Source organism: Varanus komodoensis, unplaced genomic scaffold, assembly GCF_004798865.1.
Source record: "Varanus komodoensis strain SLA01 unplaced genomic scaffold, ASM479886v1 scaffold60, whole genome shotgun sequence".
In the NCBI taxonomy this organism is placed as follows: Eukaryota; Metazoa; Chordata; class Lepidosauria; order Squamata; family Varanidae; genus Varanus; species Varanus komodoensis.
In genome coordinates this window covers 2,816,851-2,841,774 of record NW_025336223.1, presented here as the reverse complement: position 1 = coordinate 2,841,774, position 24,924 = coordinate 2,816,851, and the positions used below count along the sequence as shown (strand labels likewise).

The 24,924-nt window shown below is 40.7% G+C and overlaps 1 protein-coding gene across 1 annotated transcript in view; it reads left to right on the top strand.

Moving 5' to 3' along the window:
• The first annotated feature begins 8,104 nt into the window (after positions 1-8,104).
• The window catches only part of WARS2 (tryptophanyl tRNA synthetase 2, mitochondrial), a 30,966-nt gene continuing 14,146 nt past the window's right edge, over positions 8,105-24,924 (top strand). The window contains exons 1-2 of the mRNA XM_044449730.1: positions 8,105-8,177; positions 24,508-24,765. Coding sequence (XP_044305665.1) covers positions 8,133-8,177; positions 24,508-24,765 — 303 coding nt within the window. The 5' untranslated portion in view covers positions 8,105-8,132. The remainder of the gene's footprint in view (positions 8,178-24,507; positions 24,766-24,924) is intronic.

Here is a 24,924-nt window from a genome sequence, read left to right as displayed (position 1 = left end):
ACAAGGGAGAGAAGACACCATCAGTGTAGTACAGGGCAGCAGCATCACTGGACAATAAAACCTGGTGAGGATTTCCTGAATGTGCTTTGGATTGCACTGTACCCACATCTATGTACGCAGCCAACTGGAATAGTCAACAGCTCTAATTCCACACATGCTGTATCCCAGCCAGGCATTCAGAGAAGGTGACTGCTTTGGGTACCTGTTGGTCAATTAATTGCATACAGGTGCCTGGAGGATGGTTTCCTGAGAACAGTTTCTGACATTTCAGGGACATAAAAACCATGCATTTATTGTGAACCACCTCGGTTTACTGCTCAGTTTTTGTATGCAAGCTTTCAAATTATGTGGAAGACTTCCTGAGTACACGAGTAGATAGTAAAATAAATAATATTGAACGAGGGCAAGTTAATCAGTATTAAGTCAGAGGCCACATTCACTCATAACTGAGTGTGAACAGAATGCAGATAGTTCTGCATTATTGTCCTAGTAGTCCTACAATTATTATTGCAAAATAATAATTGGTGGAGCTGTATTTCAGCCTCAGAGCAGATGTTTCAGGAGTGATGGAGAAGGGGAGCTAACAGTAAGCTTGGTGCGCCAGTTTAAATGCTCTAAATGGCATTGGGGGTGGGGGGAGGTTCTGCTTTTCTAGATATAGATCCTTTAAAGAAAACTTGAGGTAGGATCGAAAGGTGAGGGAAGGGACCCATCACAGCAGGTTGCCTGTAATTTGAGACTGGCCTCTGCTACCCCAATGTGGTTTGAAGATGTGGCTGTGTGAAAGCCTGCATATGTATGTAATCAAAAGGGCCTTTGTTTCATGATAGGTTTATTTCAAAATGGAAATTAAGACTTTGTAATTCAAAGTAACTTAAAAAATATATTGGTGACTGTGGTGGGGAAGTCCATAAGAAAGTAAAATAAGCACTGGAGTTTCTTTTTATCTAGTATTTTGCCACAGATTTAAGTGTTATGTTGCCATAATGGAGATTATTTATTTTTAAAAAATATATTTTAGCTTTCCTATAAAGAGCTCAAAGTGACAAACAACAAGAATAAATAAAAGTAAATTAACAATTAAAAACAGCCCTTAAAATTAAAGGTTTAACAGCAGCAGAAAACAACAGACAACAGCAATAAAATTATTAAAACAGAGACAATTAAAAAGCCACCATTGAGAACAGCAGTAATTCAAGCCGAAATACCTTTCCAACAGTGAAGGTTTCCTTCTTTAGAAGGTCATTAGAGAGGTGGCCAGAAGGGCTTCCTTTGGAAGGAAAATCATCCAGGGCTTCAAAAGCCATCGGCAGCATTGCAGTTCTGCCTCAAAACAAGCAGGGATCCAGCAGTTGCAACAGTTATGGAGCAGGGGGAGCAGTCGGAGCTCAGGGGGAAGTGGTGGTGAAGGAGACACAGGTTGACGTCCAGATGGGCCTAGCCAGCCATAACCTTTGGGCATGCAGGACACCTATGAAGTGATAAGGGAGGCTGAGGTACTGAGAAACTCCAAGTAACAAGCCTAGTTTTAGGTAGGAGCTTCAGCAAATTTTAACTGGTAGAAAAAGTTGTGAGCAAGTGTAATAAGATGACTTGTACAACAAACTATAGCCAACCAAAGTAGAGCTTCTGACATTCTTTGTGCGGGAAGGTATATAAGTGATGTGGAAAGTTTGAACAGGGCACTCTGTGACCGTGAGGTGCAGGGGATCATTACTTTGCAAAATAAATCTTTTTTTACTCTTGCTCCCTTGTCGTGTGTGATTGGGCTGGCACGCCAAGGCAGAACCCTATTATGGCAAACAGTTTCCTGGTGACCCAGATGGGACTATTGCTTATTGAGTGCTTTTGTTCAGAGTGGACTTGCCCTGATGTTTGGAGAAGGGTGGAGCCACCCCCCAACAGGGTGACCTTGGCTGGCCATCAAACCAGTTGACAGATCTCCAACGCAGATGGAGACAAAGTGCAATGCCCAAACCAGAGTAAGAGTCTTGGGCTGACTGCCAGGGGGAAGACACCAGGAAACCAATTCAGTGAGTCACTTTCCTACCTTCTGGAAAAGGGTGAAAGGAAAGGGGTTAGACACAGAGACACAGAGTGACCCTCTATAAGGCCAGACTCGGGTAAACAGAGGAAAACCTAAGCTGTCTGGCTCCAAAGTGTCCAAGCTGCAAAAGGCTTGTGCCCTTGGATTGTGTCCTGGCATACTGGAAACCTTGGGAGGAGGAGATGGCTTTCCAACAAAGCAAAATTTGATGTTCTTCTACCAGAATAGTTGGCCCTGCTATGAGTTAAACAGTGAAAGGTGGCCACTGGAGGGGGACTATGAATTTTGATATTATTACACAGTTGTTATTGTATTGTCAGAGAACTGAGAGGTTGCTGGAGCATGAGTATGCATCTTTGTTTATGAGTTTGCATAACAACCCAACTGTGAGATGAACATATGGACTTGAAGATTGTGATAGACAGATGGTGCTGGGAAAAGGGGGAAAGAGTCAAGTGAGTTTTGCCACCTTTGGAAAATGAGTGTGATGATGTGTTGAATCAACTCAGATTGTATCTGCCTCTGCCACCCTTGCCAGGGCAAGAGGGCAGGAACAGGCTTGCCCATAGTCCAATTGTCAATGATCACTGGGGCACCACCGCCACCCCAGCTGAGTCCTATCCAGTGCAGGACCCCTCCATACAGCTCTGAGAGTAGTCAGGGCAGTTGTGGATTTCATCGGCTAGAGGAGAAGTTAGTTGAGAGTTCACCACTACACCCCCTGCCACTGATTTCCAGGTGCCTTTGAGGCAGGTTTTAAATCATGCTGCAGTTCTTCAGAATGTGTATCTGCCCTTTTCTTCATCTGATTTGTATAAGTGGAAGGCAAACTTCCCCAACTGGAGGGAGGACCCCCACCAACTGGCTGAGGAAATACACTGCTTGTTTGACTCACCAGCCAGACTGACAAGATATGCAACAAATTCTTAATGCTTGTTTCACTGCTGAAGAGAGCATGCTGATTAGAAGCAAGGGTAGGAAAATGGCAGAGGAGCAGGTTGCTCAGTGTGGGGGCAACCCACCTAATTGGCACCCCAATAATCCTCCTGATCAAAAAAGCTTGCATAATTACTGGGATTTGATTATTCAAGCTATTAGAACCTAAGTCATAGAATGTAAATAAAGCTTATCAGTTGTTTCAAAAGTCTGAGGACCCAGCAGCCTTCATGGAGAGGCTTATGGGAGCAGTGAGAAAGTACACTGATTTGACTTCAGGAGTGCTTGAGAATCAGAGATGGTTGAATATGGCATTTGTGGGTCAGAGTGCCCCCAATATTAGAAAGATGTTGCAGAAGTTAGAAGGTGGATTGACGGCAGAACCTAGCGCATTTCTTGAAGTGGCATTTACGGTGTTTGTGAATAGACAGAGAGCAGCCATGAAGGAGGAAGCAAAGAGACAGAGGGCACAGATAATGGTGGTCAGACGGCAGTGGCGGGTACCCAACCTAAAGGAGAGGGACCTCGCCCTAGGAGTATGGGGGAGTGAGAGCCTAAGCCCAGACCCCCAGGATCCTTAGCCAAGGATCAATATGCCTATTGCAAGCAACTGGGACACTGGAAAAGGAAATGCCCCTCCCAAGAGGAGAAGCTGGAGCAAGCAGGAGCGAATGCCAAAGTGATGCCGATGAGCTGAAGAAAGTGATTGAAGGGGACCTGAGGAGAAGTTAGTGATCCCCGCCCTCCGGCCAATCCTCTGGTTAAAATGAAAGTGAGGGAAGAAGAATTGGGGTTTTTTATTGGGTACTGGAGCTATCATTCAGTAGTAAATAAGAGAATGGCAAACCCAACCCAAAAGCACATCACAGGAGCTGGAGCAAGTGGAAAACCACAGAAGGCTTATTTCATGCCAGAGTCCTGAATGGCTATTGGAGGGGCTATTGAAAGCCATGAATTATTGTACATGCCAGATTGCCCGATGCCATTGTCGGGAAGGGATTTGCTATGAAGGCTGCAGGCTCAGATCACCTGCTCAGAAGACAAGATTGAAGTGGCCATACCAGTGCAGCAAATAGACAGATTTCAAATTATGTTCTATGGGCTAGACAAAGGGACTGATTGCAAAACTACTGTAAGAGCTTTGAAAGATTCAGAGTTCAACTGGGAACCAGAACAGGCCCAGGCCTTCTGAGAATTAAAGAAGACCTGGGGGTGGGGGTACTCTGGGATTTTGACTCAAAGGTTAGCAGACAGATAAGGGCCTGTGGCCTATTTTATAAAGGCATTGGATCCAGTGGCACAAGGACAGCCCACCTGCCTCAGACTAACAGCTGCCGCCGCCCTACTTTTCAGGATGGTAGGAAATGAACTATGGGGCAACCTACTGAAATTCTGGCCCCTCATTCAGTTCAGGCAATATTAGAGCAAGCAGGAAATAAGTGGCTAACTCAAAGAAGGCTGGCTCAGTACCAAGCCTTGTTGCTAAAAATCCAAAAGTTAACAACCTGTGGAGTGTTGGATCCAGCTACTCTGATGCCAAGAGAGTCTCATGATTCCCCTGAGCATGAGTGCTTACAAGTATTGGACCTCCAACATGCAGGCTCTTCCTGATTTAAAGGATGAGCCCCTGGAAAATCCAGAAAAAGAGCTGTTTGTGAATGGGTCACGTTGTGGATGGAAAAAGAAGAGTGGGATATGCTATGGTAACAGAATTGGAAATTGTTCTAGCAAACATCTACATTTTTCAGCCTGGCAAGCAGAACTCATTGCATTCCCCAAAGCACTCGAACTCTCAGAAGGGAAAAGTGTCACCATTTACACTGATTCAAAATATGCTTTTGGACTGGTCCATGCCTTTGGAAACATTTGGAAGGAGAATTCTTGACCTCCAATGACCAGAAAATCAGAAACAGACCGCAAATCTTGGAGTTGCTGGAGGTCATCTGTTAGCCAAGACAAGTGGCTGTTGTGCAGAGAACACCGGAAAGGGAATTCTAGAATTGCTCGAGGAAAGAGACATGCTGACCAGATCTACAAGTGGGCAGCTGTGCTGAAAGTACCAGTGCAAGGATCCATGTTGCTAATGGTTCAAAATATCACCCCGCTCTATAGCAAATCAGAGGAACAATTTAGAACTGCTTAAATGTGTGAAGAAAGGTGGCTGGTGGATTTTTCCAGGTGAGAGAGTTTATGCATCAAAGAATATTGCCCGAGAAGTAGCCAAACAGTGGCACCAGTCTGCACCTCAAAGATAAACAGCAATGGGAGACACACTGCTGTGTTGGTTGGTGTGTCCTAGCCTATACTAAGTATGAGGAGCAATAGCTCGCCAATGTGTCACTTGTCAGAAGAATAATCCCAAGAAGCAACGACAGATCCCTCAAGGAGCCTGACCCAGAGAAACTATACCTCTTTGTGAGTGGCAAAGAGATTTCACTGAATTGCCTAAAACTAGAGAATACAAGTATCTTTTAGTCCTAGTTGATCCATTTTCAGGATGGACTGAAGTCTGGGCTACCAAAATCTGCCAGGCAAATGAAGTGGTGAAGAAATTGCTAAATGAAGTGATTCCAAGATGACCTGCTTTTGTGGTTGGAATTGGACAGAGGACACCATTTCATGGAGAAGGTGATGCAACAGGTGGTGATAGCATTGCATATACAGTGACATCTCCAATAGGCAGTTGAAAGCTCACTTGGGAAAATTGTGTCAGGAAACAAGACTCAAGTGGTCAGAAGCTCTTCCCTTAGCATTGCTCAGGCTTAGGGCTAGTCCAAAGAAACAAACAAAATTGAGTCCATTTGAGATCATACATGGGAGGCCATACCCAGGGTAGAAGTGGGAGGATGCCATGTTTACTAATGATGTTTTCCTGATGGGAGAGGAAATGTTAAAGAATTATATGATAGCTTTCAGGGTACTCCTAATTCTCTCCATAGGTACATCAACCTTTAGAATCCAGTGGGCCTTAATGTTCCAATATACCCCTTTCAGCCTGGAGATGAGATTCTGGTGAAGAACTGGGCACAGAAACCCTTGAAGGAGAAGTGGGTAGAACCATTGCAAGTGTTGCTGATTATTTCCTCTGTTGTGAAGGTTGATGGATGATCAAAATGGATCTATTACACTTGTGTGAAAAAGAGCACCAGAGACTGCTGAGGAAAAGGAGACTGCAGCTGATTCTACAACGAAAAAAGACAGCCAGAAGCAGACTGTAGAACCTGTAGAGGATTTCAGATTCTCTTCCAGCATAAAAGTTTGCAAAGAGACTTAGCAATTGTAGTATATGTTGATCATGAGGCCAGGGATGTGGCTATTCATTTGTGAACTTTGGGCTATTGAGAGATGGCAGTTCCTTAGGCTCCTAGAAAGTGAGATTCCTGGTAACTCCGTGTGGCACTTGGCCTTCCTGTTGTCTTCATGTTTGCTATAGCAGTGGCAATTCCTAAAGATGCAGCTCTTTCCATTGCTGCAGCAATTCTCCAGATATTTTATGGGGAATGCACAATGCAATTGAAGCCTATACAAATTTCATTTATTGGATTTGTACTTTGCCTTTCCACAAAGAAAATGAAACTCAAGGTGACCTCTGTCCTTAGAATAACTTCAGACAGGCTGTCACCTTATAAGTAGGAAAGGCAGGTGCACCTGTGCTTCAATCTGTGTGGACTAGATTTGTCCAAATACAATCAATGCGTTTATTAGGGACAACCTTAGTTCACTGTTCAGTTTGTATGCAAGCTTTCAAATTATGTGGAAGACTTCTTGAGTCTACATATTAAAATAATACTGACTGAGGGAAATACAATTAGTATTGAGTCAGAGGCCACGGTGAACTTAATGCAGATAATTCTGCTTTATTGTCCTACTTGTACAGGATAAATCAGGACATGCCACTCACTCACACACATTAACACAAAGACAAGATTTAACCTTTGGTTCATCTAATACTCTTCTGCAGCTATTGGTGGCAGTGAGATGGTCACAGAGAAGCCTACTGCTTCTCAAATATATCCATAAATCCTCAAAAAGTTTTATTAGGAAAGGCTTTATCAATAAATAAGTGCCAATGCTCAAAGGTTATAGCACTAATGTGTCAATTAATCCATAATCCATTTCAGGGGTTGATTGTGAGTTGCTGTTGAACACCATGATAACTTTGTATTATTTTGTCATTGCAATCCAACAACAAAAACAAACCATGAACAACCCACAGTTCACAAACCAACAACAAAACATAGTTTTTTTTCATGGGTTGTTTGTGGTTAATACAGCTGGATTCAGAAAACAAAATAACCTATTTTTTCAGCAACAACCTTTGAGTGTGAATTATCATTTTTTTAAAAAACCAAGTGTCTCTGACCCTCAAATCCTCTCATCTGAAATATGGGTTTATCATCTCATTTCAATTTATATTTTTAACAACAGTATTACTAGTCTTGCTATTATTTTATGCATGGAACTTTTGGGGCACTCAGAATGCGTTGTATACATTATTTCAGTAAGAACTGCAATAACCCTTTGCTTTAAAACTGTACAGCACCTAGTACTACATCCTATATATTAATACTTTCTTTTGAGCATATTTCCTACTGTAGCCAGAACAGTACCGCACAGTCAATGCAGCCTATCAGTACTCTAAAGGAAAGCTTCAAGTTTGCAGAATTAAAAAGAAGAGGAAAAGAAAAGCACATACTCGGTGAAAAACCCTGGGCGGGGACACCAAAAGCAGGCAGATATAGGCACAGCGTGTTCACTAAACACTAAATATATGCTGACAAACGTTTGAAAAAGTGGCAGAATAGAGAATGGAGTATCTAGCAAACAAGCGTGACTGGTGGAACAGAGCATTCCACACTGCAATATTTTCCTGCAGGTGCCATTTATTATTACTATTCTGTATAATAATTACAACAAGCACTGCACAATTCGAGCTAAGCAAGCCCAGCGCTCCACCGCAGCACTGTAAGGGCTACTCCGGAAATAACCTTCTTGATGGCGTCATTTCCGCTCCGGCTTCCTAGCCCGTCCGCTTACAGTGTACGGCGGGGAGGATGGCCGGCCAAGGCTTACACGGAACCTCTGGCCCTCGCTCGCCACTGTGGACGGTAGTGCGCAGGCGCGGCGTCACTCGCCCGTCCTTTCCAACATGGCTGCGCCCAGCTCTTCCATTCGGACGCTTCACCTCACAAAGGTAGCCCCGTCCTTGGAGGCTCTAAGTGGGGATGAGCGAGATGCGTCCCGCTCGAGGAGGGGGAAAGGCGTGTTGGCTGGCAGTTTCTTTCCCTTACCTGGTGGGGTGGAGGAGCGTAAGCACAGCGGGGGCACCTTACGCGGGGATGGCGGCTGATGTCGCGGCGGCGCCCTGCCTGCCTTCCTGGTGGACGTCCTCGTCTTCTCACACGATTTGTCCGATAGGGGCATGAAATAAAAGTGGTATTGGAGATCGCAAGGAAATTGTTTTGGACTCGCTCAGAGAAAAGGATCTCCTTGCGAGCAAGCTGGCGCCTTGCCACGTGCTTGCGCACGCACGTGGCGCGTCCAAAACCTCTATGGCGGGCCAGATAGATGTGCATGGCAGCCCAGATCCGGCCCATGGGCCGTAGTTTGAGACCCATGAACTAGAACCTGTTATTCTGTGCCCTGCGCTCTGGGAGAATTGAGAAGAGATCCAAATCCTCTTCCGTGTGACAACCTGAAGTACTTCAAGACCGGTATCATATTTTCTCTCAGTCTTCTCCAGGTTAAACATGCCCAGTTCTTTCAGTTGCTCCTTGCAGGATTTGTTTCCAGTCCCCTGATCATCTTTGTTGCTTAGCAGTGAATCTTTTCCAGTTTGTTGTCATCTTTCTTAAATGATGGGACCTAGAACTGAACACAGAACTCAAGAGGAGACCTAATCAGTGCTGAGTAGAGGAGAACTAGTACTTCATGTTATTTGGCAGTGATGCTTCTATTAATGCAGCCCAAAATATCATTTGCCTTTTTTGCAGCTGCATCACATTGTGGACTCAAATTCAGGTTGTGATTTAAAAGAATTCCAAGATCCTTCTCACTTGTACTATTGTTGAGCCAAGCACCTCACGTCTTGTAACTATGGCTTATTTTTCCCAAGTGCAGAACTTGGTATTTGTGCTTGTTAAATCTCATTCATCACTCCAGCCTATCGAGATTGCTTTGAATTTTATTTTTATCTTTCATGGTATTAGCTATTCCACACAATTTAGTGTCATCTGCAAATTTGATCAGCATTCCCCACAACTTATTCAATCATTAACAAAAATGTTGAAGGTGCTGTTGATAAGCAGTCTGCGAATCTGATTATCTAGCCAGTTGTGGATCTATGTGGGAGTTGTTCCATCTAGCCTACTTTGAACTAGCTTCCTCATCTGGAGATTATGGGGCACCTTATCAAAAGCTTTACTGAATTCAAGATATATTATGTCCACAGCGTTCCTATGGTCCACCTGGGAGGTTTATTTATTTCATTTTTATACTACCAAATAGCTGAGATTACCCAATGAAAAATGAGATCAGATTAATCTGGCAGGATATATACTTGACAAATCCATATTGGTAATCACTGCATTGTTTTCAAGGTGTTTGCAGATTGACTGCTTCATAATTTGCTCCAGAATTTTCCCTGGGATCGATGTCAGACTAACTCATTTGTAGTTTCCAGGTTCTTCCTTTTCCCCTTTTTTGAAGTTAGGAACAAAATTAGTCCTCCTGCAATTGTCAGGTACTTCACCCATCCTCCATGTGTTCTCAGAGATTAGACAGTGGTTCTGGGAATTCTTGTCAGTTTATTACTCTAGGATGCAGCTCACTGGGCCTTAGTGGTTAACTTGATAAAAGTAATTAGGTGTTCCTTGACCATTTGCCTATGAATCTCAAGCTGCATTCTTGCCCTTTCAGCTTGTATGTCACTTTTGCCGGGGAGGTGACAGACCACTTTTTAGAAGAAGACTCAGCCAAAGCAGGAATTGAGCATGTCTGTCATTTCTTTGTCATCTGCTATCATATTGTCATCCTCTTTGAATATCTGAACCACAGTTTTTTCTGTCTTTTACTATGCATATATTTGAAGAATTGTTGCCTTTAGCATGCCTTACTAACCTCAGCATGTTCTTAGCTTTAGCCTTTCCGATACCGTTCTTATAATTCCATGCTATGTGTCTGTATTTTTCCTTTGTAGTCTGCCTTCCTTCTCCTTCCTGTTTGTGTTCTTTTTTGTTTTCAGGGTTTTAGTTTCTTGTGAAGCCACGTTGGCTTCTTCTGTTGTCTTCTATCTTTTATTCTTGATAGAATTGTTAGTTGTGCCCCTAGAATGTCCTTTTTTAAATGTCTGCCCATCTTCGTCTCCTTTTCTCATTGGAGTTGTTTGCCATGGAACCCCAGTTATCTTTGTTCTGAGTTTATTAGTTATCTTAGTTAAATTTAGTAAATTCTTGAATTTAAGTAGCTGGCCTGAACATGAACTACTGGAAACCTCCATCAGCCCAGTTGTTAGATTAGTGATTCCAAATTCCATGCTGGGGCACACTACTATGTCATGTGCCTGCTGTATACATCTCAAAATAGGAAGTGTACACATAGCACTTGAATTTCCTCCTAAGGGTGACTTGATTCTGAGGGAGACATGCTGGTATGCCTGCATGTCAGCAGACAAATGTGTGAAAACTGTGAAAGAATCACTCTTGTCCAGAAAGCTTAGTTGCATTCTTAAGCCCTTATGGGGAGAGTAGATCCCAGGAAGCAGTATTCACTGAGCTATCGGGCATTTCCTAAGGAAAATGAGTGCTGTGTGACACCTGAATTGTACCCCACATCTGTAGAACATGTTGGAAAAAGTGATGTGGCATTTGCTTCCCATTCAGGCTCATTCTGGGCAGAATAACCAGCACAACTTAGTAAGATTCATTCAGAGGTGGGTTGAGATTTGGCCAAGCTCCCATTCTGTCCCCTACATCTTTTTGGCTACAAGGGTCCTTATTCTCTAGTCTCTCTTACTCACTTCATTCCTGTCTCACCATAATAGGTCAAGAATAAAAGCTTTAACTTGGGACTTCTGCACAAGCAGCCAGTACTCTTTCATGTAGAACAGTTTGATGCATGTAAGCTGGATCTAGACACCTTAATTCTGATGAGCAGGCATGGGCATTTGGGTAATTAATCATAATGTAAACATAAAATTTAGAATGTGACAGATGCTTGCTTGCTTCTTGTAAACTGGCAGTCAAGATGCAGATTCATTCTACCATCAGTAGGGTAACAGCTGCTCCAAAATTTCGAACAACTATTTTATACTTGGTCATGTGACAAATTGTTTTCATGAGTTAATGATAATTCTTATGTACCTGAACTACTACCTGATCTTTATATGAATTGTTTGTATGCCTTAATACATCTCACTGTTAGTATAACAAGATTTCAGAATGTAACTTTATAAACCAATAAATGCCAGCATACAAATCATGTAAATGTGATCACAAGACTGTTCCTCAAGGTGAGAAGTAAAAGCTTGATCTCCAAAATGTTCATCATTCTAAGATCTGGTTCATACCAAAGCTTTCCTGTGCAGGAACTGTCACAACCATGCTCAGTCATGCACCCAGCTGGTGGCAGTTTCCATGATTGCACTGGCATGATCAGCTGCTGAGGCAATTTCCAGATTTGCTGTGGGTCATATTATAAGCCATCCTAAGATGTTCTGTAGGTGGCGGGATAGAAACTCTTTTAATACCTACCTACCTACCTACCTAATTAATGAATTGCATTTCCCAACCACAGTATGGACCAAGACTCACACTAAAAAGGAATGTGCAGATTAATTTTCTGCCATTTTGCCTGTTCTCAGTTTCTAGGCTTGTGCTAATTTAATCTTGCACATAAGTCTGCCCATGTGCAATTTGGATTACTTTAATTTTAATGTACTTGTGCAGCTTGTGAATGCGCAGAGACATTAATCCTGCTGAGAAAAAGTAAGAACATTAGCATTTGTTGTAGAAATGTTGACATGTGACTGGAACTCTACGTTCTCTTCTTACTATATAATTTTAAATGGTTTGCAACTTTTAATGCACATGCCATTCTGTTTTTCTGTTTTAAGGGATCTTCTGTGAAGGACTTCTGTTTAGTGCATTTCTTTTTAGTTGGTGAGTCAAAATGTTCTAACAGTCCTGCCTATAGTGAGGTTGACCTGCAGCACCATCACTATTTTTCCCTTTCTTTAGTTATACTGTTCAAGAGAGGTGGACAAAAAGAATTAAAAAGAAGAAACAGATAGGAAAGGAAGGTGGGAAGTACTGTGAGAGGAAAGAAGAAAGAGGTGTGTGGACATATGCTTTAAAAAAATTGACACAACCTCATGTTGTAGGTCCAGACCTATTCGGGTGAGTCTTAAGCCTGAATATGTTCAGAGTGATTTGTCTAGTGCCACTCTACTCTCAGTCTTATTGTTGCTTACAGGTGGGCTTATTGTGGGTTGTTCTCCCCCTTGTTCTCTAGATGGAGACGTGGGGGAGCACTGAAAAAGGGGAAGCACTGAGAAGTGTTGGTTCAATGTATGAAATTGAAAGTATCACCTTATCAAAGGGGAGATATTGCCCTCCCATACACTTTCTTGTGCTGCTTTTTGTCTCCTTTACTGAAGTTTTTCAGTTAACAACCCCTGGCAACTGTGTGAAAATAAGCCTTTATTTATTTTCTAATTTATATGCTACTGAATAGCTCGACAGTGCTCTATAACCAGCAAACAATGTGAAAATACATTAATTACAATTAATTAATTTTATTTATTTATTTATTCAGGGCAGCTTACAATTACAAGTACAGGGAGAGAAGGTGGGGAGAAATCTGCTGGAACAGAGTGAGCTCATATAATCAGGTGTTAAAATCAGGTCTCGAAATATTTGTGAAAGATAAGGAAAGTGACCAGTCAAGACTATATATATTGAAGGTAAAATAGTGTATAAGAGAATAGACTTTAAAAAATAGACTTTACTTATCTGCAATTTTCTGGGATAATTAAAATAGTTAAAATAATTAAATTAGAACTATTATTATTATTAGAACATTTCTATGCCACCCCTTGCCCCTTTAATAATATTTTAAACTGTAGCAAACCAGTGATGGTTATTCTAAAGAGCCACTTGGACATCAGTGGAGGGGCTGTCATTAGCAGTGGCAAAGGTGTAAGAGTGTGAAGAACAGCAGTGGGCCTGGGGTTGCCACTCTGGCTGAGCAGTTCACCCTCTTCTTTTCAACTCCTGAGGAAATTGTTCTTGTAGATTTGGGCAACATGACAACCTCTAGAACAAACTATGAGTTGCCAGGGTAACTTATTCCTGAAAAATAAGCCACCTTGTAGGAAGCAGTCTAGGTTTGAACAACACACCAAACCATTGTGGCAAGCTAACGCCAGTGGCTTATTGTATGAATCAGGTCTTTGTCTGATTTATTTATTCATTTATAATTGTACGTCCTGCTGCATATCACAGGAGTGAAGCAGTGAACACTAAATTACAGGGCTTACTCCCAGGCAAGTGGGCATAAGTCTTACAGTGTAGAAATTTGAAATGGCCTTATGTGAAAATACATTCATCAGTACCGATGGCACTATTTCTTATCTATGTAAAACACAACATTTGAAAAATGTGCTAAGTTGATGCGGGGGGGGGGGTAAGCGAATGAATTTTTCATGTGGAATGGTTTCTTCAGTCAAATTCTAGCAGAATGGTCAGGTTAAATTCTTCCAATTTATGGGTCTGATGGCATTTTCCTGAAAGATGCAGTATTTTATTTATTTTGATGTTTATATATGGCCCCATTCCCATAGGCTTTGGGTAGTTTAGGAGAGATTAAAACCAGTATGTGATGTAGAGTACACAAACTGATAAAAAGACAGAAAAAGCAGGGTACTTGTATATTGAACTGGTTGATTTAATGCTAAGAGTCTTCAGTCTCTGTCAGAGTAGCAAATGTGAAAGACATTGAATTTTCAATGGTTGTGTGCTTGATTGATTTGAACTGTATGTGGTAACAGGTTTAGGCTTCACATTCTTCAGTTTGAAGTAAGATCTTGTAAATAGTTCTTTCTGTTCTTTTCTGTTTTAGCAGCATCTCTTTGTTGTATGAGTTTAAAAATCATAACTAGCTAATAACTGAAACAATGTGGAATTCTATGAATTGAATGATAATTAAGTAAAAATAAGGAGGCAGTCTAAGCATGATCTGTCTCCATTTCCTGAGTTGCTGCAGCCTCATTAATCAGTGTTCACATGGTATATAGGCAGCAGCTTGCTTTGTCGCTGGCACAGCAGCTTCTTCGTCCCTTTCCCCACCCCCTAGCTGCCTTCACAGTAGGGAAAACTAGAGAGGGAAACCATCAATCTTCCTTGTCACACATGTCAGCAGTGATTCGCTCCTCTCTTCCTGTGTTCACTCACTTGTACACATATATGCGCGCACACATGCACATACCACCTGTATTTGGAATTAGCTTTACTGACCTTGTCATTTCCTCACCTGCTCTGTTCCAGAAAAATATGTGCAAGCTGGAGCTTTTTATTCCAAAACACCAACCAATTCAGTGGTACACAGAATTTTGATAAACTTGCCCCCACAAAATCACAGAGTAACTGTCAAAATGCCATGATTTGTACTTAAAACATTATTTTGACCAAGTTAGCCAAGATTAAAATGGCATACACCACATTCAATTTTGAAAATATTCAAATTTGTTTACAGAAAAGCAGATAATGTTGTATGCTGTTATGTCTTCTTAGTAATACTAATGTTCTTAAAGTCCCCCCCTTGGATTTCCAGTTACATTTTCCATCAGCAATAGTTTTTGTGTGCTAGATGAGGTGAATAAAGGAGAATGGTAAAAACATGAATGGAATTGACACCTGTTTAGTTTTAATGTCCCTGTTCTTATGTTTACGTGTATTCTGGCACAAATATAATTGGCAAAACCTTCATGGAATGGAGATAAGACTGGAGGGGGGGACTTCAAGCTTCCAGTTTTCCACATTAGAGATTTGAAAGCAGAGGCACAAGGGCAGTTAAGTTGGAAGCCTTATGAAAGAGCTATGAATGTCCAAGCATTTCCTCAGACTTGAAGCTTACTTGGTGTGTTTAGGAAAGGTGCTGGCTTCTCCTGCCTCACAGCAGGTTTAGTGTGAGGATGACCATATTGTGCCTATTCTCATTCTCTATTCTCACTACAGAATTAGCTTATGGAATTTGTTGCAGTTTTCTAGTAAGCCCATATTTTTATTGTATTATTTGTAGCAGAGATGGAGGGCCCAGCTTTAAAAAGAACATTGTACGGGATTCTAGAATCCCTAAGACGTATTCACTAGACAAAACCTGTTAAGTCTTGTGCAGCAATGGTCTGAGGTTGCACCTCTTGTGACTTATATTTCTCCCCATTGGGAGCTCTTCACTGTTTCTTTACCAACTCCAGATCTTTTGAGCATTCAGCTCTGATGTCCTGACCTCAAAATTTCACTGAGGCACATTCCAGCCCCATGATTTCATGACATCAGGCTGAACTCCCTGCTATGCTGCCTTCTGACTCTTGCAGGATGAATAAACAGTGAGCAATGTTCATAGAAGCCCAGCTTTCTATGTGTGGCTTTCAGTACTTTGATTTCAGAATGCCCATGTATATTTTAAGATTGTCAATTTAAGAAAATTATTCCTGCTACTGATTTTTTAATCAACACAATATCAAAAACACAAAAAATAAACAAACATAATGATGAGCCACTCAGAAAAATAGCTAAAAGCAGCCAACACAAGGGGAAACTTCATTTCAATCGTCATCCCATCAGTTTACCAAAACTATTCATAATTTAAAACATGGACATCCAGTATATCATCATATCACCTTAACTGTTTAATCTGAGATTACTATTCCTTTGTTACTACTTGGAAGTACTGGAAGTGCTCTTTATTCTGTCCTGGAACTGTGTGTGCCAGTTTTAAGTACTTTAATACACAGAAAGAGGGTTCCACATTTTTTATTTTGATAGTTTTCTCTTGGTAAATAAGCTTTACATCCAATTCCATTCATTTGTTATCACTAGCTAATGCCCATTAGGACTTGATGTGTAACTGCTATTTTGAAATTTATATTCTAGTACTTTTATTAAACTCCATTCCTGTTGGACTTTTTAGGTTGCAGACTTATATATACGGTATGGACATTTGTAGGATTGCACTGTTGCAGTGACTATGTCATTCAATCTCTTGCCTCCCATTTGATGGCTGGTTCCTCATTACTGACACAATATTTTGTTACTCATTTGTGCTTAAGACAGAAATAATTTCTTCCTCATATTTTCTCTTATCTTTAAATAGTTAAGGAGCCAGACTTTCAGTGGTGCTGTGTTGGGACATAGGAAGTTTCCTTCATCCATATCCAGTTTGAACTCACTATTTTTACAAATAATAGTGGGGTGGGGAGAAAGGACACCTTTGCCGCAGATGTATGGGAAATATTACTCATAATTTTGCTTACACTGTAACTGCTTGTACTCATGAAGCTTTTCTGCCACAGTCTTAAGTGGGAGGATAAATTGTTTCTCAGATGAATGGGACTGAGATAATAATTGTAATTTGGAGATTACCAGGAAAAAAGAATTGTCTCTTTGCAGCCTTAAACTTTGGCACGTGGAAAATATTTAAAATAAAAATATTTCCAGTTGATTTCAGGCTCTCTGGGAATGTTTGAAGTGTAATAGATCAAACCCTGACAGGCTAAGTTGCTGAGAGACTGGTTAGCCTGAGAGGCTGGGAGGGAAGAAAGAAAACTTTCCAAGATGTTGTAATTTAGCTAAGCTATACACATGTATTTAAAAAAAAAAAAAAATCTTTCCTCTCACAAGCTAGTTGTACCCAAGCATTTAATCACTTCAGTTGTTTCTCTCTGAACTCTCTTCAAACAGTCAATATATTTTTATTGTTGAGGTACCATAATGACTCACAATATTTTAAGTGTAATGCACTTAATGTGTTCACTTCTTGAACTTATGAAAAAAAACCTTGATGTCACGCTGCACTTTAGTTAACAAATTACTCCAATGTAACTGTTGTACATAATTAATGTAATCGTTTTTTAAAAACTGGAGCTCAGTTTTCTGTTAAAACATTTGCACTTACTTAAATTTTGATGAATTTTACCTGAATGATATTTGAACTAATGTTGTATTGTTATTGTATTTGTTTTGAGAATTACTTTAAGCATAATATTTTGTGAAATTGCAATATGCAAATAAATACGATTAACAATATTTTTGGTAGGAAAAATGATACACTTGTGAGTATAAGGCACCTTCATGTGTTAACTAAGACAGGCCTGTTGATCCATCTAGGTTAGTGCTATCTCATCTGACTAGCAGGGGCTAACCTAGAATCTCAATCATAAAGTGGATTTTCCGAGCTCTGATACTTGTGAGCCTTTTAATTGGAAATTCTTGGGACTGAATTTTCTGGGTGCAAAGTGTGGGCTTTGTTACTGAATCATGGTCCTTTTAACAAGAATTCACTGTGCAACATAGCAAGCCACTTTTGAAATTAAGGGGCATGCCAAAGCATTTTGTGGTCTGTTTTTAAAAAGGAAAATAAATTCTATCCAGTCTTTGAAAGCCCTAGAGTGCACTTTAAGGGCAGAACCTAAATGCTCAGAAAAACCCAGGGCTAATGCCAGAATTCTTATTCCTGATTTTTCTATACCACCCCGTTTCTGCATTGGACAGTTTATAAGATATTAAAACCAACCATAATTCAAATTTAGATTAAGATTAATTTTAGATTAAGAACATACTAAATAACATTATTCTGGGAAGGCCTGTCAGAAAAGATACATCTCTAGCTCTCTGTTGAAGTTCACAATCTGGGATAGCTGATGCATTTCTTCCAGCAGATCATTTCATGGTGTAGGGACTCACATTGAAAAGGTCCTCTCCAGGTTGAGTTCTTCCCTGCATCTCAATGTCACAATGTGCGTAGATCCCTGTTCCCATTCTGTATAATTGACAACCACAGGTACAAGAGGACAATGGTGTACTTTCTTAGAATCAGTTAACAAGTAGTTGAATATGACACTGTGATGAATTTCTTGGCAGCAGCTCTTTGTTTTCTGGGAATATGTAAATTTGGCCTTGGTTTCCAGCAGTTACAGCGAGAAATAGATATTCCTGGATTTTAATAACATTTTTTTTTTCAGAAATGCTTTTAGCAGAAAAAATGTTTCCTTTGAATGTGAGATTTGGTTAACAATTTGATGCGGAGTGTGAAGTTAAAGGAGCCACCCAGAAAGTTGCCTGTATCTTTAGAGATGAAACTGTCAAAGGTCACTTATGATTGATGATTTAAGCTGATATTTTAAAAATGCCTAATGCCAGGTTATATCTGAGCTTTTTGTTTTTTAAAATATTCCAGCCCTATTTGGACAACCATACTTCAGGGTTTGCTTCTTGTATCAACAGGAATACTTGTGTCTCATGGGAATAAGGGGAGTGGGGGTTAATGTCTGAAAAACATTCTGGCAACCAGAGAATGAAAGGTTTAGTAAAACAAAATGAAATAACCAGAGGTGGAAATAGTGATGCTACCCATATTTATAGTTTGTTGAAGACCTTATAACATTCTCTCTTGATCTTTAACCTTATTTTCTCTGAAGGTTTTGTCTAAATAACCTCTTCAGGTACTTTTGAGACGTAACAGTCTGAAACTGTGCATATTTGCTTAAAAGAAGGTTGTACTGTCATCAGTAGTATTTACACACAAGTAACCATGTTTTGGTTTGCTGTCTTTGAACAGCAGTATGTATCTAGTATATTATGGTACTTCCAAAATGTACCATTCAGAAATATGAATGGCTACATTTTTTTAAATGAAGCCTTGGGATTATGTTCTCATTCTCTGCTGGTGGTAGTTTTAAAGAAATCCACAAATTGCCACCTTATAGAGAAGACTAAGGACATTTTTCCATACATTTTTAAGTATTATAATTGGACATGTGACATTTTTAACATTTTGAAGCTGTAGGGATTTTTTTCCATTTTTGGAAAAGAAAATTTTCAGAAAAATGGGGGGGGATGCAATATTAGCACCCTTTATAAACTGAAAGTCACTTGTTAATTTAGGACTGTAAAATATATTATGTAGAACTTGGGTTGGCATAAAATAATTCCATTAAAATATTAAAAGTTAATTCATATGATTACAAATTGAATTTGCTCCATTAAATTTGTACTTGTTTTGTTCTGCTTGTGTCCTGAATTGTAAGGAATCCCTGGTCCTACAGGACTTTTTTGGCCAAAACCTCAGCTTATGAAAAGCACACACAAACCAATAGAAACAGGAAACCATTAATATTCAAACAAAGAAAACTGTCTCTTCTAGGCCTTTCCTCCACAGTGTCAAGCAGACATAAAGCCTCATTCTCAGAAAAGGAACTGAAGAGAGAAAAAGGAGTAGGGGAGCTTTACCCAAGACTCAATGACAGTCTCATTTTTTCTGAGCTATTGCTATCAGTTTCCCTTCCTAGTACTGCTACTTCGTTACCTTGGCTTCATCATAGTTATCATGAATTTCTAAAGAGTAAGATTTTGCCTGGATTGAAACAACCTTCTCCCCTTTTACATATCAGTTTATTTCTTGATTTGATGGGAGAATTTTCAATAATAGACCAGTTTCTTTCTCATGTTGAAAAAGAAGGAATCTGCAGTAGGTGAGTATTAAGCCCAGGAGGCCAGTGGCAGGTGTCTGTGAATGAAGCACAGTGACCAAGGGTGAGGGTGGTGGAGAGTCTAGCAAGATGTAGTAGGACCGGAGACAAAAGCAAAATCAGAACAAGCAAGAGTCAGGTACCTGGTAAAGTGTGGCAGTCAGGAACTGGTGAAAATGAAGATGTTGTAGGATTGGAGGCAGAAGTTAAATTAAGAACACGAAGAACCCACCATGGAGAGTAACACTGTTGTGACCAGGGTGTGTAGTACTAAGAAACATTTGATAGAGCCTCAGTGGCTCTCAGCTGAACTGCATAGCTACACTTGCCCTAATCCTGCAGGTAGCTACAGATCTGGTGCTATTTCTACCTTCTCCATCTGGCTAGGGAGGGAGCTGCTTTCTTCTGCAGATCCTGCCAGTAGGAAGCAAGAGGAGTCAGAGGCCTTGCTATCATGTGCCTTGTTTTGCAAAGGCCTTGCCATCATGTTGCAGGAGGGATAGTTTTGCAGAATCTCATACTGCATTCCTGAGTTAAAATTCCTGAAGATATTTCCTAATCAGCAACATTTGAAAGTATGTTTCTGACACCAAGCTCCAACTGTGCTGCGCTTGCTTTTTAATTTAGTCAAATGCAGCAGCAGAACTATCATCACTTAAATTTTTGCCTTTGAATCTTGGATCCTGCTCATTTACAGCAGCATGAATTGGATAGCAACCCAATTCTTTCTGTTTTGTAATTTTTACAAAATCTTTTGTTTTCTTTTGTATGTTTGAGTGGACATACACAGATTCTCAGAAACAGTTATCTTGACTATGTAGTAAGGGATTTCTGATACAAGTGTGTTGTCTGATTCAGATGTAGTGGTTGCTGAAATCAGCTTTAGACTCCTCCAGGAGTTCTGCAGCTGAACCCATGAGACATAATCAACTACAGTGTTCCTTACCTTTCTGGGTACTTAAACATCCTCAACTATTATTGTTTCTTGAGCAGCTTGATTTTTTAATGTCAGTTTTCAAAAACTTGAGTCTTTAGCTCTGAGTTTTACTATAGACCGGGGTGGCCAGATGGAAGAGCCACATACAGGAAATGTCAGACGTTGGAGAGCTACAAAGCAGGTGCACATGGCAAGCAGGCACTTGGGGGGGGGGGGGGGAGCAGGGGGGGTGAGCAGCGAGCAGGCCCCTGTGGGCACCTGCAGCAGCAAGCAGCGAGCCTCAAAATGAACTCAAAGAGCAACATACCAATCCTGAACCTTGGTTTGGTCACTCCTGCTATGGACCTCCAGTGTCAGTGTTTCTGTACTTTTCCTTCTTGCTGCTTCTTGAAGACTACAGCTGCAGTATCTTTTACATCTTTTAGAAAATATTTTGCTCCTTTGTGGATCTTATGGACATTGTCCAGTTTCATTATGACATTAAGAAGCAAATTTAGCCTGTTACATGTGCATCTGTATTGTAGTAATAGGTATTTATTCATTGTGCTCTCCTATGCCCCTTTCATATTATGTGTGTATGTGTATGTGTGAGCAAATCAAATACTTGAGTACGCCCAAGTTTCTGTAGAACTTAGGTTTTACAAGTAATATATTCTGCAGTATGTTGGCTCCTTCCTGTTTCAGTGCCTTTGTCAGGGACCGGGACTGGTTGAGGTGGCATTATCATAAAATTTATGATTCTTTTTCCTTTCCCATTTGTCCCTCTGTCTGTAAGTACTGGAAGACACTATTACATTGATTTTCCTTGCGCAGATTTTCTGGGAAAGAGTTTCAGGCAACAGTGGCAGCTGATGCCCTTTGGGGCCGTGTGGGCCAACTGGGTGCTGCAAGGTATCTGCTCTCAGAAGGAAGCTATTGAGCAGAAAGGACAAACTCAGGCATGCGGTTTAATTCTGCAAAGCGGGGGTGGGTGGGAGGGGGGAGATCCACACAACAATACCAGAGTACTCTTTTTGGGCCTACATTTTTCAGTAGAAACCCCACCCATGGCATTAAAAATGCAAAAAGGCAAAATGGATACACTCCTGCACTACAATTAAGTCTTAAAAGTGCATGTCTCCTATAATGTATGTGAAGAGATAAAAGTCTGAAATGTGATTTTGCACCTCTGTGCAACCCATTCTTAAGAAGCGCCCCCCCCCCCAGCACTATTGTCCGTTACTATTCAAAATGCTGTATCACTTGAAGTGCCCTGTTGTAAGCCCTTTAAGCAAGTACTTAAGGCTGGGGGCAGAGTGGAACACAGCAAATGGGGGAAAGTAGCCAAGAAGCGGTGTCTCTTTAAACTAAAATCCAAATCCCCAAGGGTGTTTCTAGGCTCTTAAAAGATGCAAGGCACATCCCTGTAGGCCAGCCCTGAGAATGATTAGGTACATCAACATTTTGCAGAATAGTTCGAGACTGAAAAAGTCTTAAACGTGTTGGATAAGCTTCACTTTAATAAGCCGGTTGTTCCTGCCACACTGTGGGCTGGCTTCCTCTGAGGGCTTTTTTTCCTTCTGTAGTGTAAGGCCATCAGGATTTTCTGATTAATACTGTTAATCCAATTCCTGCCTTTTTTATTTCCTTCCTTCAGCTTCCATATTTAATGGGACTTAGTTTAAACAGTTACCCAGGATAGCTCTGACTATCTTCTACCCCATCCCCTCACACTCACTAAACTTGCTTTGCCTGCTTGTGGGGCGGGATTCCAAAAATTTGGAGCAGGAAAATTAATTGGAAAGAAGAAATGGAGGAAGAGCAGAACCTGGTGGGGAAGTGGGTAGGAGGGAGAAAAGTGGGGAAGAAGGAGCAATGTCTTAGCTGATCTGATAATTAAAAGAAGAAAGCATTAGAAAGCATACCTCCTGCTTCATTGGCATCAAATGACTTTTCCTTTCTTTATTTCCTAATCTGCTGCAGCAGGGATAATGTGATTTTAAAGGAAATTATAGCTGAGTCAGAAGGTCATCTACCACCAACTTTACTTGGTGGTCCCATTCTGGAGTGGGACCCTGTGCACTTATACAAAAGTAAAATAAAAAGTTATGATCAATAGCACACTACACATTTAATGTAGTGTATAGTTTAACTCTCACCCAGTGACTATCTGCCGCAGGTCAAGTTCTGCAGAGAATCTCTCTCCTTGCCCCCAACCCCAGACATGACTGGCTGGCTGCTAGTCTGACTGTCTTAGCTTGCACTGCTCTCTCCCAAACAAATACAACCCTCCATAACCAAAATTCATCAAATTCACTACTGATCCATTACTAGCATTAAATTTGCTAGTAATGCATTAGATGGGAATGATGCAATAAGTCACAATACAGCCATAGAAAGCCATGCTTCAGTACCTATTACTGGCATTTGTCCATCCAGAAAATGACACAGAATGCCATCTACCAGGTGAGGCATACCAACCAAATCCCCCATATGCAAATGACTAGCTGGGAATGATGTCGTCAAGCCACAATACATCCATGTAAACTATGTGTAAGTGCCATTTCCAGGCAGTAAACTATATCTAAGGAAAATGGTCTGGAATGCCAGCTTCAGAATGAGACAAACCAGATCTACTCCATATACATACTTCTATGGAAGGGATACAGTCAACTACAAAACATCCATAGAAGTTACATTCTAGTCCCATTTCTCCATATTCTGGAAAGTGGCTCAGAATAGCTACTTCCAGGTGAGTCTAAACCAAATATGCACACGACCAGGTTGATTTGACTCACTCATTTAGTGTTCTGGACCTTTTCCTCAGATTCCATTTATTGCCTGGACAAGTACCAGAATGTGGTTTATGCGGAAGTTACGTAGCATGCCACTCTCTCTTCCATACAGTTGTGGTGAATTTCTTGGCATGACTTACTTGGAAACGTGCATTGCCTGGAATAAATAGCAAATCATGTTTTCTGTGGAAGGGTTCTGGCTGATGGCATCCCTCCCATACAGTTATATCTGGCTGGTACATTTGGTTTTCTTGGAAAATGGAGTTTCAGGTCATTTTTTGGAATAGGCAGTATTTCTGAAATGAGTATTGGGATGTGGCTTTTGTGGATGGGGTATTGCTTTCATCTAATGTGTAACTGAATTGGCCCGCTTAGGAGTTGATGTAGTGGGCCATTCTCTTCCCTTCTGCTTAAACTGATTATTGGTTTAATCAGTGCATATTTCTTAATTGAGATATTTTTATTAGCCCATGTATGTGGCTATTTGAACCTTGTAACTTTTAAGAAAATTAACTGGAAATTTAATAAGTATTTTACTATGTTAAATTACTCTGTTGCTGTAAACTATCTGAATATGATTTTATCATGGAAAAGTAGGATGCAAATAGATGATGATGATGATGCATAATGTACCTGCATCTTTGGGTACCCATTTTAAAAGAAGATCCAGTTATATTCGTAGGAGAATATACATGTCTGTTTAAGGAAGCAGCTGTGTTGTCCATGCTTGATGCTCATCATACTGGTGTTTTCTCACGTCATCATGTGAAAGTGTGGAACTTCACTAAGGATTCACTTAGACCTTTAAACAATATATCAGAACTCAGTCGAGTTGTGGAAGAGTAGCTATGAAGGCACAATCCTGTAGGAAGTTGTCAAGTTGAAATGAGTAAGAGCCTGTGAGTATTCAAAGTAAAATGCCTTAATAACGAGTAGATGCCTTTAGTGCAGTATGATGATTTATAGTCAACAGTATTTGTTACATACTCAGGTGCTCAGAAGGGCCCGGGTGTGTGCTCTGGAGCTTGATCATTATACAAATTATATTGAATTATGGTTTTGGTTACAGAATAAAGGCCTGAAAAGGATTTTCTCAGGTATTCAACCAACTGGGATCCCTCATCTGGGAAATTACCTTGGTGCTATCACAAATTGGGTGAAGCTACAAGAAGAATGCAGCTCCGTGCTATACAGCATTGTAGACCTCCACTCCCTCACGACACCGAGAGAACCGACCGTTTTACGCACAAACATCCTAGATATCACTGCAGCTCTCCTTGCCTGCGGCATAAATCCACAGCAGTGCTTCCTTTTTCAGCAATCTCAGGTCAGTATGCCTCTGATTTACTAAGCCCTTTTCTGATGCCCACATCTCTCACTGGGGCAAAATGTAGCTCTTTTTGCTTTTATCTGTATATGTAGTTTAGAAGTCAAACCCAGTTTTCAGTGCTCAAGTTCATTAATTTTTGGGACTGGGGAAGATCAT